This window comes from Dipodomys spectabilis, unplaced genomic scaffold (genome assembly GCF_019054845.1).
Source record: "Dipodomys spectabilis isolate Male_0828 unplaced genomic scaffold, ASM1905484v1 ptg000050l, whole genome shotgun sequence".
NCBI classification, from domain to species: Eukaryota; Metazoa; Chordata; class Mammalia; order Rodentia; family Heteromyidae; genus Dipodomys; species Dipodomys spectabilis.
The window spans coordinates 11,506,149-11,520,431 of NW_024870727.1; the positions used below are offsets into that span (position 1 = coordinate 11,506,149).

The 14,283-nt window shown below is 39.5% G+C and overlaps 1 protein-coding gene across 1 annotated transcript; it reads right to left on the reverse strand.

The window, feature by feature from the left end:
- Positions 1–10,924: 10,924 nt before the first annotated feature.
- Positions 10,925–12,199, reverse strand: LOC122107265 (tripartite motif-containing protein 43-like). Its single transcript, XM_042678863.1, has one exon. It carries the CDS (start codon positions 12,197–12,199, stop codon positions 10,925–10,927), a length of 1,275 nt encoding a protein of 424 aa, XP_042534797.1.
- Between the last annotated feature and the right edge of the window lie 2,084 nt (positions 12,200–14,283).

The window sequence follows — 14,283 nt, forward strand, 5'->3', positions numbered from 1 at the left end:
TGTTTTTCTTGGTATATGCCTATTGTTACTATACTTGATGTTTTACCCTGTATCTTGTATATACATTTGTGTAATCTGGGGAGGGGAAGGGAAATAACAAAACACTGAAACAAGGACACAGGATGACCCATTGCAACAATAACACCCATAAGACACTATATTGGAAATAAACTTTACAACTTCTGGAGGGGGAGGGGGAGGGAGTAAGGGAGGTGGTGAGGGAAGGGATAGTGGGAAAGCAACAAAGAAGGGGAAAACAATGCTCGACAAGAAATGTATTCATTACCTTAATCATGTAACTAATCTCTCTGTACAGTATCTTTACAATAAAATAAAAAATTTAAAAATAAACCCTGCAATTCTAGAGAACTTAGAATATGTCTACAAACACTCCCTTATTAACAAACATCATCAAGACGGCACAAATGTTAGTGTCCTCCTTTTGAAAAATTCCAGCATTCATTCAATCTTTGCTCACAATCAAACTTTATATCCCATACATTTGTTTTGTTAAACTTCAGGTTTCTGATGGTTCTTTTCGTATCTGCCATTGTGTTTAATGTTTTATGCATTGCACTAATATTAATCTATCCATAGATACACCTCCCCCGCACATACATAAGCTCTTTTTATGTGGCAGAAGGCAATTTCATTTAATGATGGCTCTGATGGAGAGTTACTCATTCTCAATCGAGTGCCTCAATACCTGCTCATAATCCTGAAATATTAAAAAGAATCCCTTAACATTTACTCTCGATGCTCTTTAGAAAGCAAATATATTTCTGTTCCTGAATAAAACACAGAGTATTAAAGATTTAGATAAATTACACTGACTGCTGCCAGTGGTGTCTCCTGCAGTGAATGTAAAAATACATTTAGCATGAAAACAAGGACCAGATGTTACTTTAACGCTCATCCTTCAAGTGGCTCCAGTGAGCTGCCCTGCTCCCCAATGCTCTTTTGACTTCTCATAGGGAAGATGGTTTTCTTATGTCTATGAAAGCATAGGCAGGGTGTAACTGTCAATGGTGATCTAAGACATATTCATGTTATGAACTTCCTTTGTGAAATTGGATAGCAATTCACCAACATACAAAGAAACTGGAGAGCCCTGCACTAGTAGATTTCTTCTCTTCACCTTGTCACACAGAGATAGGAGAATTTTCTTGCCATGGATTAGGCAAGAGGAAAACAAGGGGCATAAAGAGTGCCTGTGATTCCATTCTACTCCATTTAGAATAAGCAATAAGGCAGAGAAGTCTGGGCAGAACCCAAGCCATGGTGTCAGGAGTTCATCTGGAGTTGAAATGTTAAGGAACCACTCTGCTGGGAAGAGTGTCATTCTACAGAACAGACCTGAGGGTCTAATGGATGACTTCATCCTGTCAAGCCAGCCCAGACAAATGGAATTAAAGTGTTTTCACTGATGGGATCCAAATAGTGACAGGTTCACAAGATAGCACCCTTCCAGGACTCAAGGATCAACCAACACAGAGAAAAGAGCTTTGAATCAATCGAATACTACACAGGTGAAGGATTCTGTGTGGGCACAATTAATATGGATTTGCTTCCTGAATCGAATTTGCCTCCCTTATATAGTAAACAAAAATATGCTGTCAATTTAAAAATAAGGGGGAAAACTGTTTTAATGAACCACATTTGCAACCTAATCAGGCTAAAATGTGAGTTATAATAGGATGTTTGACTTCAGAAATATCCGTGATTTAATGTCTCATTCAAGAATTTAACGTAAAATTATGTTGAATTCCAAGGGAGATATAATCCTCTCTACAGCCTTGTGTGCTTCCTTGTTGCTCTTTGAATCTTCTCTGCCTTCTCAATCAGAATCTGCTGATGTCAACTTCTCGGCAATCTTCCAGATATTTTCTTCAGACTAAAATATCTGTTTCCTACCCTCTGTCTCAATTGTCCATATCTTTTAAGTGGTCGTCCTAATTACTCTAGAAATCTGGAGTTATCTCTCTTCAGGAAACCTGTGGATAGGACATCCTTCTGGAACCAGGAATTGCCTACTGCCTATCACCCATCTCCTTTCTGACTAAAACCCCTAACAATGGTTCCCTCTGAGCACCCCAAAATTAAGAGTGTGATGGTGAGTGAATGAATGAAGTGTTGATTGAAAATATTTCTTCTTCCAAATCCTTTGAAAAGTGTTCATTCAAAGTAAGAGGGAATGTATACATTTTTATTTAACACAAAATTTAAAGCCATTGTTTTTGTTTCTGCACCTCATGAATAAGGCACTGAGGGAATCTGCTGAGATTAAGTCAGTAATTTTGGTAGCACACACACCTGGTGTTCTGGTGACCAGGCTATGTGTTAAAACCAAAGCTACATTGTGTGTCAGCAATTAAAGTGAAAACCCCAGAAGAGATTGTAATTCAGGGGCAGAATCTAGATTTCCTAAAACAGTGAAATTTCACATGCAGAAAACAAAAAAACAAATTTTAAAAACTCCACAAGAGCAGCAAGAACAGGATATGTGATTGGGGGAGGGGAGAAGAATTATTACTAACATTCTGTCCAGAAGTGACTACATAATGTCGCATAATGAACAAGTCTTCACACATCAACACATCCAGAAATCTGTACCCCCATCTATGATGTGGCACAGGACTTACATTGCTTTGCCATTACTACTGCACTGAAAGTGCATTTCTTTTACTGCCTGTTAGATATGCAGGAGAACTTAACTTCCTTATTACTTCCACCCTAGCTGGCGGAGCATTTAGAAGACACATTGAGAACTATTCATTGATCTACTTAGTTTTGAATTTACTGTGTGGTTTTGTTGGCACAAGTGAACATACTTTTATACAACAATGTATAAACCCCTTGGAAAATGCAAACCACCTTTTTGCCCCCTATCAGCACTTTTAAAACTCAAATAATTAGATAATACCATTCTCTCTACTTTAACATTATCCAGTGGCTTTCTGGGGAGCATTATATTCTCTTTATCTTCCTTGCTTACTCTTCTTGTTCCTTTAAAGTCAAGCCCTTTCTTTGCCACATTCCTCCAAAGCAAGGTTTTTTCCAAGACAGGGATTTTTTTTTTTTTGCCTTTGCTGTTTTCCTCAGTTTGGATTTTCTCCCCACCATAGGTTGGCTTATCTTTCCCAACTTAAGTAGCACTTCTTCTGGGAGACACTTTCGCGAACTTTCTTTCTGAATATGGACCCATCCATTTCAGTCTTATGTAGGATTGTCCAATTTAAATTCTAGCATTAAAAAATATTTTTCCTCACATTATTTGCTGAGTTAAGACTTCCATTCTTAAGTAACTGAAACTCTAAGAATAAAACCACACACATAATAACTATTTTAAAAATGAGTTAATAAGTCCCTAAAGTACCCTGGAATTTGCAAATATTTTGTTGTTTACATCAGGTAGTTCTGTTCTAGGTTTCCCATGGAACAAACAAATCTACCATTTATCATGAGCCAAACTGGCATCAATACTCATCTCTCTTCTTTACAACTAATGGTCCAATCACTCAGATATAAGGCAGAAGGGTTTAGGTAGCTGTTTTAAGAAGGTGATTAAGGCCACATTAACATCAACAACATGATGGCCTAAGAGGTAACATTTAGCATTTGTAGAAACGATTACATATAATGGTAACACTCTTAGTCAAGAACACCAGGAATTTTGTCAGAGGAATGAGAACACCACAATACAGATGTGGACTGAAACAGAACACAGCGTGAAGGTTGAACATTTGTGTTGCCAGATTTCTCTTTATTAACTCATCTTAGATAAAACTGTAAATCATGCTTTCATTTGTCCCAATTTCTATAGGTCTCTTAAGTAAATTTCACTCTAGTACCACTAAAACTAACATTTACTTCATGAATAAAGAATGTGTTCATTGTGTTCATACTAAGTATGTATTATGTAATTTAACATTTTTAACAGCATGTCAAGCTGTGAAGTAGATCCTCATGGAGGATTATGGCCTCAGAGAACCTGAAATCTCCCAGTTGCTAGCTGGTAAAGCCAGCATTTAATTCCTGGTTCATTTATCGCCAGATCCCATGGTTTACTAATTTAATTGTTTTAGTTACTTTCATGCTGAAATATAAACAATGATAAGAGTTAAGTGATAATTCCATTTGTACCTTATATTATTTTCAACCTAAAATACAGTACAAATTTGTTCACATTTTGAGCATTTATTAGCCCATAGTACATTATTAATTACATTGTATGTCATTTATTGGCTCATTATGCATGGGCATTTATTTTGACATGTCCATATGTACATACAGTGTACCTTGTTTAGATTTCTCCTTTCCATTTTTTTCCTTCATCCATTTTCCCAGCTTTACAAACAAACCTCAATAAGCTTCATTGTTTTATTTTCATACATGAAGAAAAAGAATATCTACCATATTTATTTATTTATTTTTGGGTCCAGTCGTGGGGCCTGAAATCTGGGCCTGGGTGCTATCCCTCAGCTCTTCAGCTCAGGGCTAGCGATCTACCACTTGAGCCACAGCGCCACTTCTGGCTTTTTTCTTTTTGCTTATGTGGTGCTGAGGAATCAAACCCAGGGCCTCAGGCATGCAAGGCAAGCTCTCTACCACTGAGCCACCTTCCCAGCCCCTACCATATTTATTTAAAGTAAATTTCAGAGTTACTATGTTGGTATATCCTTGTCTGATTTCTTGGTTGATTGAAACTTTGGTAGTGCCTAAACCATTTAGCTTGCATTAATTTTCCATATAGCTTCTACTTCATGGAGGTATGAGTGGGAGAGATTTCAGAAAAGCACATTATTTGCAGAAAGCGAGCTATCTACTGATTTTTCAAGGTTATAAGAATATTATGTAAATTGGAGGACAAAATTGGTCTTACAATGTACTTATCTACAGAAAAGCATGAACAGAAAAGCACAGAAGATCAAGTGATTGGAGTCATTTCTTCTAAAGTTATAGATTTGAGGAAGAGACTCAAGAATTATATCTAGACACTCTTTTTTTTTTTTTTTTTTTGGTCGGTCATGGGGCCTGAACGCTGGGCCTGGGTGCTGTCCCTCAGCTCTTCAGCTCAAGGCTGAGCCACAGCACCATTTCTGGCTTTTTTCTTTTTACTTATGTGGTGCTGAAGAATCGAACCCAGGGCCTCATGCATGCAAGGCAAGCACTCTACCACTGAGACACCTTAATATCTAGACAATTATCTTTTATTGTGAGAATACCATACAGAGGAGTTACAATTGCATGGGCAAGATAATGACTACATTTCTTATCAAGCATTGTTGCCTCCTCTTTGTTTCCCATCCCTTCCCATACTCCCCCCTCCCCTCACCCAATCCTCCCCCACCCCCCACCAAAGTTGTAAAGTTCGTTTTTCAACATTACGACTTGTACATCTCATTGTTGAAATGAGTCCACCTGTATCCCTAGTTAAACGATTTGTTTTTCCCCTTCCCCTCCAAAAATTATACCAACACCAAATACAGTGAAAGCAGGGGTTATACTGTGGGGGAGGGACATAAAAAGCAACAAAGAAATCATCTTATAAATATGTTAGAAACAATTGCATGAAAGGAAAAAAAAAACAAAAAACATTTGAATAATGATCTTGGGGTTTATTCCCCTAACATCAACTTATCTGACCTTTTCTGATTGACTCAGACATATACTAGTTATTGTAAATAAGGGAAACCATGGGACCTATTTTTCTTTGGGCCTGGCTTACTTCACTTAATATAATTTTTTCCAAGTCTTTCCATTTCCTAAAAATGGGGCAATGTCATTCTTTCTGATGGAGGCATAGAATCCATTGTATATTTATACATATATGTATATATACATATATATATATATCACATTTTCTTGATCCATTCATCTACTGAGGGACATCTGGGTTGGTTCCATATCTTAGCTATGGTAAATAATGCTGCAAGAAACATAGTTGTGCTGGTAGCCTTAGTATGGCCTCATTTGTGATCATTTGGGTAAAAGCCCAAAGGTGGGATTGCTGGATCGTAGGGAAGCTCTATGTGAAGTCTTTTGAGGAACCTTCATACAGCTTTCCAAAGTGGTTGAACAAGTTTACACTCCCACCAACAATGCAGTAGGTTCCCTTCTGGCCACATCCCCTCCAGCATCTGTTGTTATTAGAGTTCTTGATTATAGCCATTCTAACTGGGGTGAGGTGGTATTTCAATGTTGAAAAAGGTTGGACAAATGGGATTGCATGAAATTGAAGAGCTTCTGCATGGCAAAGGACATAGCTCGCAAGATCAATAGAAAGCCCACAGATTGGGAAAATATCTTCACTAACCATACAACAGACAAGGGTCTCATATTTAAAATATACCTGGCACTTAAAAAATTAAATCCCCCAAAAAAATCTTCAAAGAAACAACTGCCCAATAAATAAGTAGGCTAAAGACTTAAAGAGAAACTTCTCTGAAGAGGAAAGAAGGATGACCAATAGACACATGAAGAAATGCTCAACCTCTCTAGCCATAAAAGAAATGCATATCCAGACAATTTTTTTTTTTTTTTTTTGTCGGCCGTGGGGCTTGAACTCTGGGCCTGGGCGCTGTCCTTCAGCTCTTCAGCTCAAGGCGAGTGCTCTACCACTTGAGCTACAGCGCCACTTCCGGTTTTCTGGTGGTTTATTGGAGATAGGAGTCTCACGGTCTCTCCTGTCCGGGCTGGCTTTGAACCGCGATCCTCAGATCTCAGCCTCCTGAGTAGCTAGGATTACAGGCGTGAGCCACCAGCGCCCGGCCTTATCTAGACAATTTTTAATTACAGGTTAATGTAGGATGATTTTCATCTAAATGATTTTATAGAAAATGAAAATATCTCCAATGTTTGTATAAAATCAGATTTATAAATTTTGACAAAGATATATTCACCAAGCAGGGCACTGGTGGCTCACACCTGTAAACCTAGCTATTCAGGAGGCTGAGATCTGAGGATCTCATTTCAAAGACAGAGTGGGGTGGAAAAGTCTGTGAGACCTATTCTCTAATAAACCACTCAGTAAAAGCCAGAAGTGGCACTGTGGCTCACATGCTAGCTTTGAGCACAAAGAGGCTCTGGGAAAGCACCCAGGCCCTGAGTTCAAGCTCCAAGGCCAGGAAAAAAAACCATATATATATATATATATATATATATATATATATATATACATATATCTCACCAGTGAGTGATTTAGCCTCCTGTTAATATTATTGTGATCTTGCTTCATTCTGACATCATGGTGTACTAAAATATCAGATTTCTTCCAGTATGGATGTGATAAGATTGCTTTGTTTGGGCCTGGGGTGCATTTCAATGGTATGGTGCTTACTTAGCATGTCTGAGGCCCTGGATTTGAGCACTATTATTACAAACCAAAACAAGAAACAAAAGAAAAAGAGAAACAACAGGGGTGGTTTGGCAGGGTAGCTCAAGTGATAGAATGCTTGCTTAGCAAGTGGAAGGCCCTGAGTTTATAACCCACTTCTGCCAAAGTGAAACAAAGCAATGATGACAAAAATCTTCTCAATAATTTTGTGATGACTATATTTGACAATATGAGCAAATTTCCTAACACAGTTTGGGGGTCTATAGTAATGCAGAATGTTTTCCCTGAAGTCACCTTTATTCTGAATCTAATATATAAGAGGCTAAATTCAATTATCTCTAAGATGTAAAAGTAAATAATATTGTAATTTTAAGATAACCAATGAAGAAGACAGACTAGCCAGAAGAAATAATCTGGAGTTACTCCACTCTAAAGAATGAATATTTTCTGCTTTATCTGTTGGTTATGAATTTATAGGCACCTTCACTGAACATGATTCCTTATACCCTGTGTCCTGTTTCTTTAAGTCCCACTTAATGAGTAAGAAAAATGTCAGATAATTTTAAGACCCTCTTTGTGTGCTACGTTCCCATATCTTCCATTTCATCTTGGGCTGTCATTAGCTCACAGCCTGTTTGTCAAGAAAGATGTATTTGCTTATTTTTATAAGACATTAAAACCATATTTTTAAAGAAATGTACAATTAGTCGTTTCCTATGTTATGAGAATGTTTTGTGGTCCTAGAGTCAAAACACAAAATAGTCTTATTTTTAGCTATTCTTTTTCCCCATATATTATCACAAGCATCTCACATACCAAATTGGTAATGGTCACTGTATATTATTATAAAGTTAATGCACCTTAGGATCACTCTGGTTTGTGCTGTACATCATCCTGGGCAGAACTGTCAGCTTTGTGCTTGGAGCTGCTCTCAATCTGTCATCATAAATGATAAATGAGCATCGAAGTCTTATTTTCTATTGTACATTATCGTCACTACAAGAATGCAAGACCAGCATATCTTGGCTTGCTCACAAGACCCTTTATGAAGATAAAAACTTTACTAGAAATGCAGAGAACCTTACATTTTTAACCTTAATTTCTAATGGAAGGATGAATGTTGTAAACCTTTTCCCATGTTGGCTCAATCCCACTGGAACTTAACATTGAAATTCAGTTCCTCTGAATCGCAGCTTAATTCTTTTTGTATTTTATTTTTATTTCCTTCAGTTTCGGACCTTGGAGTACAACTGGTATCACTTTTCTAATATATGGTTGAATCTTTTTCAGAAAGTATGAGATTAATAAATATTGGCTGATAATTCCTCATTGCTGTTTCAAATTTCTACATGCCTGCTGAGCAAGGCATTAATTTCTGTTTGTTCCAGATTATTTTTTCCCAATGATTTTATTTTCCTTTTGTCTGTGAAACATGTCTTGGAACACAAAGGCTACATCCCCTTTTGAATCAAATGACAGGTTTGTTCACAATTTTAGAAGAATGAGATAACTTTTCTCCAAAGCAAATGTAAGGAATCTTGATTTCTCCATGTAAATTAATGCAATGTCCCCATCTGAAGCACGGGGAAGACATGGCAGTGTCTATTAGAAAAGCTCTAGGGTTTCCTAAACTCTATATTATCTGATTTGCTTGTAATGTAGACAACAGAGTGCACACACATCTATCATGTCCTCCCATTTGTATTCTTCCTGAGGATTTAAGGAGTGAGAGGAATGGATGGAAACATTTTGAGGCTCAAGTATTTTGTTGTATGAACCATGAATAGTACCATTCTTTGTTCTGGATTTTGGAACCTTTTCTCTTTTATTAGTCTCTCCCATAGAAGTTTTTGACTCTCATGTAATATATCCCAATTAAGCCCACCCTCTCCATCTCTTTCCCTCACAACCCCTCCAAACATCCTCTATGCACAACCAAAAGGAAAATCTTAAAAACTGATCCCACTACAGGAATCTGGCTTGCCTCTAAAAAAAGTAGTTAACCCTAATAGGCTTGAAGGAGGAAATTAAATATTTCTGACACTGAGGGTTTTTTTGCCTTTGTTAAAGTGAACACAGTGACACGCGATTGGATGTGAAGAGTTGCTTTGTAGGTAAGCAAGCTAAATTTAGAATAGTTCATCTCTAGTACTGTGTTCGATTTCTAATCTTGCAAAAATCAATAAGCCAGTTATCTTTTACATTCCCTCCTTTCTATCTGCCTCATGCCATTAATCTGAGTTTAGTGGGCACAGTAGCTTAAATGGATGCTATCTTTAAGGCAATATGGTGGCTCTACCTTTAACTAACTAATCTCTTTGCTTGGGAAACATCAGAACCTCTTCTTACTTGAGACACCATGAAGACATAGGTAATGCCCTAGTGTCTTATGGTCTGGATTTTCTCTATGGTCTGCAGAAAGATGGCAGACCAACTCTGCTTTTGTTATTGAGAGAAGTAATAACATTTGTGGAAATGCAGAGGGAATATGGAAACTCCTAGCTACTGATGTTAGAGATGAAGATTAAACAATTAAGAAATAAACTGCTGAGCTGGGAAGGTGGCTCAGTGGTAGAGCGCTTGCCTTGCATGCCTGAGGCCCTGGGTTCGATTCCTCAGCATCACATAAGCAGAAAAAAAAGCCGGAAGTGGTGCTGTGGCTCAAGTGGTAGAGTGCTAGCCTTGAGCTGAAGAGCTGAGGGACAACGCCCAGGGCCAGAGTTCAGACCCCACGACCGGAACCCCCCCCCCAAAAAAAAGAAAAGAAATAACCTGCTTATAAGCCATGTTTCATTGTACCATCCATTGTTTATTATAGCGTTTATCATATGTCAGAATCCAAATTAAACAATTATGCACTAACATTTTTACATCTTACATTTTATTTTAACTCTATATTTAATAACAAAATGGAATTACATTACAAAGAAAGACAAATAAGAACAGCATGAGTTATTTGCTTCAGTTGAGGGTTCTCTGGTTTAGAGTTCCCAACACATAGAAAGACTCGCACTAACATTTTTACATCTTACATTTTATTTAACTCTATATTTAATAGCAAAATGGACTTACATTACAAAGAAAGACAAATAAGAACAGCATGAGTTATTTGCTTCAGTTGAGGGTTCTCTGGTATAGAGTTCCCAACACATAGAAAGGCTCGCACTAACTTTTTTACATCTTACATTTTATTTTAACTCTATATTTAATAACAAAATGGAATTACATTACAAAGACAAATAAGTACAGCATGAGCTATTTGCTTCAGTTGAGAAGGGTTCTCTGGTATAGAGAGTTCCCAACACATAAAAAGGCTCTTTACTAGCTACAAACTGCTGGCTCACGCCTGTAATCCTAGCTACTCAGAAGGCTGAGATCTGACAGTCACAGTTCAAAGCCAGCCCAGGCAGGAAAGTCCGCGAGACCCTGATCTCCAATAAACCACTAGAAAACCGGAAGTGGCACTGTGGCTCAAGCGGTAGAGTGCTAGCCTTGAGCAGAAGAGCCCAGGGGCAACGCCCAGGCCCAGAGTTCAAGCCCCAAGACCAACAAAATAAAAAAGGAAAGAAAGACTCTTATGATTATGGGTTACCAGCAGAACGAACAAGGCCTAACAGGAAAGTGGATGGAGCCAGTGGGGTATCTCCAGATAAGGGAATTCTTAGCAGCATTCACAAAACTCACACTTCCATTATCGAGATCAAGAAACACACCAATGCGGCTGACTGGCCTCTCTATGTAGTGAGGAAGCAACGGAGCGGTGGTAACCATACTATAATGAATGTTCCCCCTGCCATAGAAAAGGAGAAAAATGTCCTTAGATTCATTCAGAATAGGGTTGATCCCTATTATTGAATTCCTGAAGACGCCCACAGCCCAGGAGGAGAAGCTCTCGACATTGAGCTCCCAGTAATGTTTCCCAGAGGTGAACTCTTGGGTTCCTGAAAGAGCAACATAGTCAAGTTCTTCAAGATTCTGAATCAAAGGACTATAGGTGATCTCCACCCGGTAACAGTTGAGGTTATCCATCAGTCTAGGAATGGGAGGAGGGATGAGCTCTGGCTTCTTCGGCTGGGGCATGAAGAGCACGGCACTCTTGCATCTTTCCAGGGTGTCTTCTAAATCCCGGAGGAGTTCCAGGTCTGGCTTTTGGTAGGTGTTCATCAGCTCCTGATACATGTTTCTGAGGTCACTGCTTTTCTGAACCATTTGGGTTTCTATTGTCCTGAGTTGCAGAAAGATGACTCTTCCTTTCTCGTTGAGTATCTCCGAAAGTTGTATTTCCTCCTCCTGGAGACCCAGATGCAGTCCTGAATAGAAAACTTGGGTCATTTCCTTCTGTACATTCATGTACCAAACCCACTGGTTGATGATTTTCCTCTTCTTGTATACATTGCTCTGGTTTTCTTGGATCTTCTCCCATAAAGTGTCCATTTCCTTTAAAATCATCTTCCGTTTGTCCGCAGCAACACTGTCGACAGGTTGGTGTCTGTGAGCCTCGTGTTCCGGAGACTGGGAGCAGTGTGGACACAGCAGGCTCTTGTCCACTTCACAAAACATCTGCTTGGTCTCCTTGTGTGTGCAGCATGTGTGCTCCTCGGAGCTCAGGAATTGTTGAAGGCTGATTTGACGGGCGATGGACACCAGACTCTGCAGAGCGATGTTGGTTTTGAGCTCTTTCTGCTGGGAGGGTTGCCTGCACACAGGGCATCTGGCTGGAGGCTCGGCTTCTTCCCAGAGAAGGCGCAGACATGGTCGACACAAGGTGTGCCCGCAGTGGATGGTGACTGGATCAATGAAGGTTTCCATGCAGATGGGGCATCTCACCTCTTCCTGGAAGGCTTGGGCAATGTCCCACTCCATCTTTCCAAAGAGTAAGGATGAAGAGAGCTGGTTCTCTGGCACTGGTCCTTACCACTGGCAAAGCTCTCTTGGAGCGATGGCGGTGGCGAGGCGGTGGGATGTGCAGAACGGCTGGATTCCCAACAGTTCCATCCATTTTATAGTTGGGGTGGGCGGGGTTGGAGAAGGGTGTGTTGGAAAGGGTGTGCAACTCATTTGCATATCAATTGGACTGGAGATTGAAAACAAGGCCCCACCCTTTTTCTGTTGCTTTCAGCGAATTTCAGATACAAGTTGGGTTTGTCCTTGTTATAAATATGCTCCCCAAGAACCATTGGAGTATCAAAGTTTATCTGATTTGGAGAAGGGAAGTGGAATCATAGAAACAGTGCAACAAGGGGGAACCAATGCAACAGTGATACTCACTAGACATTGTGTTGGAAATGAACTTTACAACCTGGGTGGGGGGAGTCAGGGGGAAGGGAAAGCAGGGAAAGAGATAACACCTTAGGAAAAGAAATATACTCAGTACCGTTCATTTGTTACTATAACCCCTCTGTACATCATCTCCATAATAAAATAAAATAATGGTAAGAAAACCAAAAGAAAAAAAGGAAAAAAAGAAAGAGAAAGAAAAGAAAGAAAGAAAGAGAATAAAGAATTGTCTCAGAAAGGCAGAAAATATTTCTAGGTATACCATCAGCCAAAAATCGTCAAGCAAACACACAGAGCAGGCAGGCTGCTCCCCTATTTATCCCTACTGCCTCAGGCCCCACCCTTCTGCTCAGATTGGCAGAGCTCAGGTTCATAATTTGCTCAATTTTGGCTAGTTTAAACAGGGTAAAATGTATTTACATAAGGTAACTTTGAAATATGGTGGAGGGTACTCAGTAATTTCAAAATATATCCACACCCTCTGCTACTTCTGGAACAGTCTAGGGTGTGTCTTAATCCCATCTTCTGAACAAACCAATTTAAGACCACGCCTTATTTGAAAAATGTTCTTCCTTCCAATAAGGTGATGGTAGGGAAATGAACCCCAAGATATGTATTCAAATGTTCTTTTTTCTTTCATGCGATTGTTTCTAACACATTTATAAGATGACTTCTTTGTTGCTTTGTATGTCCCTCCCCCACGGTATAACCCCTGCTTTCACTGTATTTGATGTTGTTATAATTTGTGGAGGGGAAGGGGAAAAACAAATCGTTTAAATAGGGATACAGGTGGACCCATTGCAACAATGAGATGTACAAGTTGTTATGTTGAAAACGAACTTTTCAACTTTCGTGGGGGGGGGGGGGAGCGGGGAGGATTGGGTGGAGGTGCAAGGGGAGGATGGGAAGGGATGGGAAGGGGAAACAAAGGAGGAGGCTACAATGCTTGATAAGAAACATACTCATTATCTTGCCCATGTAATTGTAACCTCTCTGTACAGTATTTTCACAATAAAAATAAGTAAATAAATAAAAAAGAAAAACATCCTTCCTTACAGCTCACTTGCTTGACTGTTTGTGGGTCATTCCAACCTTGTCTTAGCTGAAAAGTTCCCTCACTCCAGAGCATTCTATTCTGGGCCTGACCAAGGGCACATGCCCTTGACCCCTCTGGGCCCCCAAGAGACCGTATTATGCTTCTTATTTTCTGTTTGCTTGTTAGGACCAATATAAGCCTGACCCCTACTCCACCTCCTTGTACAACATTCTATCCTGCTGGGTGGTTTGGCTGCCCCTCGCATATTGAAGACCAAGTCGGGCCTGTCAGTATTTCCATTTTCCTAACACAGGTTCAGCTCCATTTGTTCAGAAAAGCCTCAAGAAAAAAGTGCCCCACAATACCACCGGATATCAGCTGTAGCAATTCTGAGAGGCGGAACTTTCACATCTCCTCAAATGCCTGGCTTTCACTGTACCCAGATATATTTCCCAGGGACTCAACTTCTCTTACCCTCCCTAGCAAGGCATGGGGTGAAGTTAACATCATGGGACAGGAACTTAACCAACTGAGGTAGCTTTAATTGACCATGGGAGACAACAGTGAGACTGTCCTTCAGGACTTGTTGCCCTAAGACATCTTGCCTTGGAAGTAGTTTCAGGCACGCTGTGCT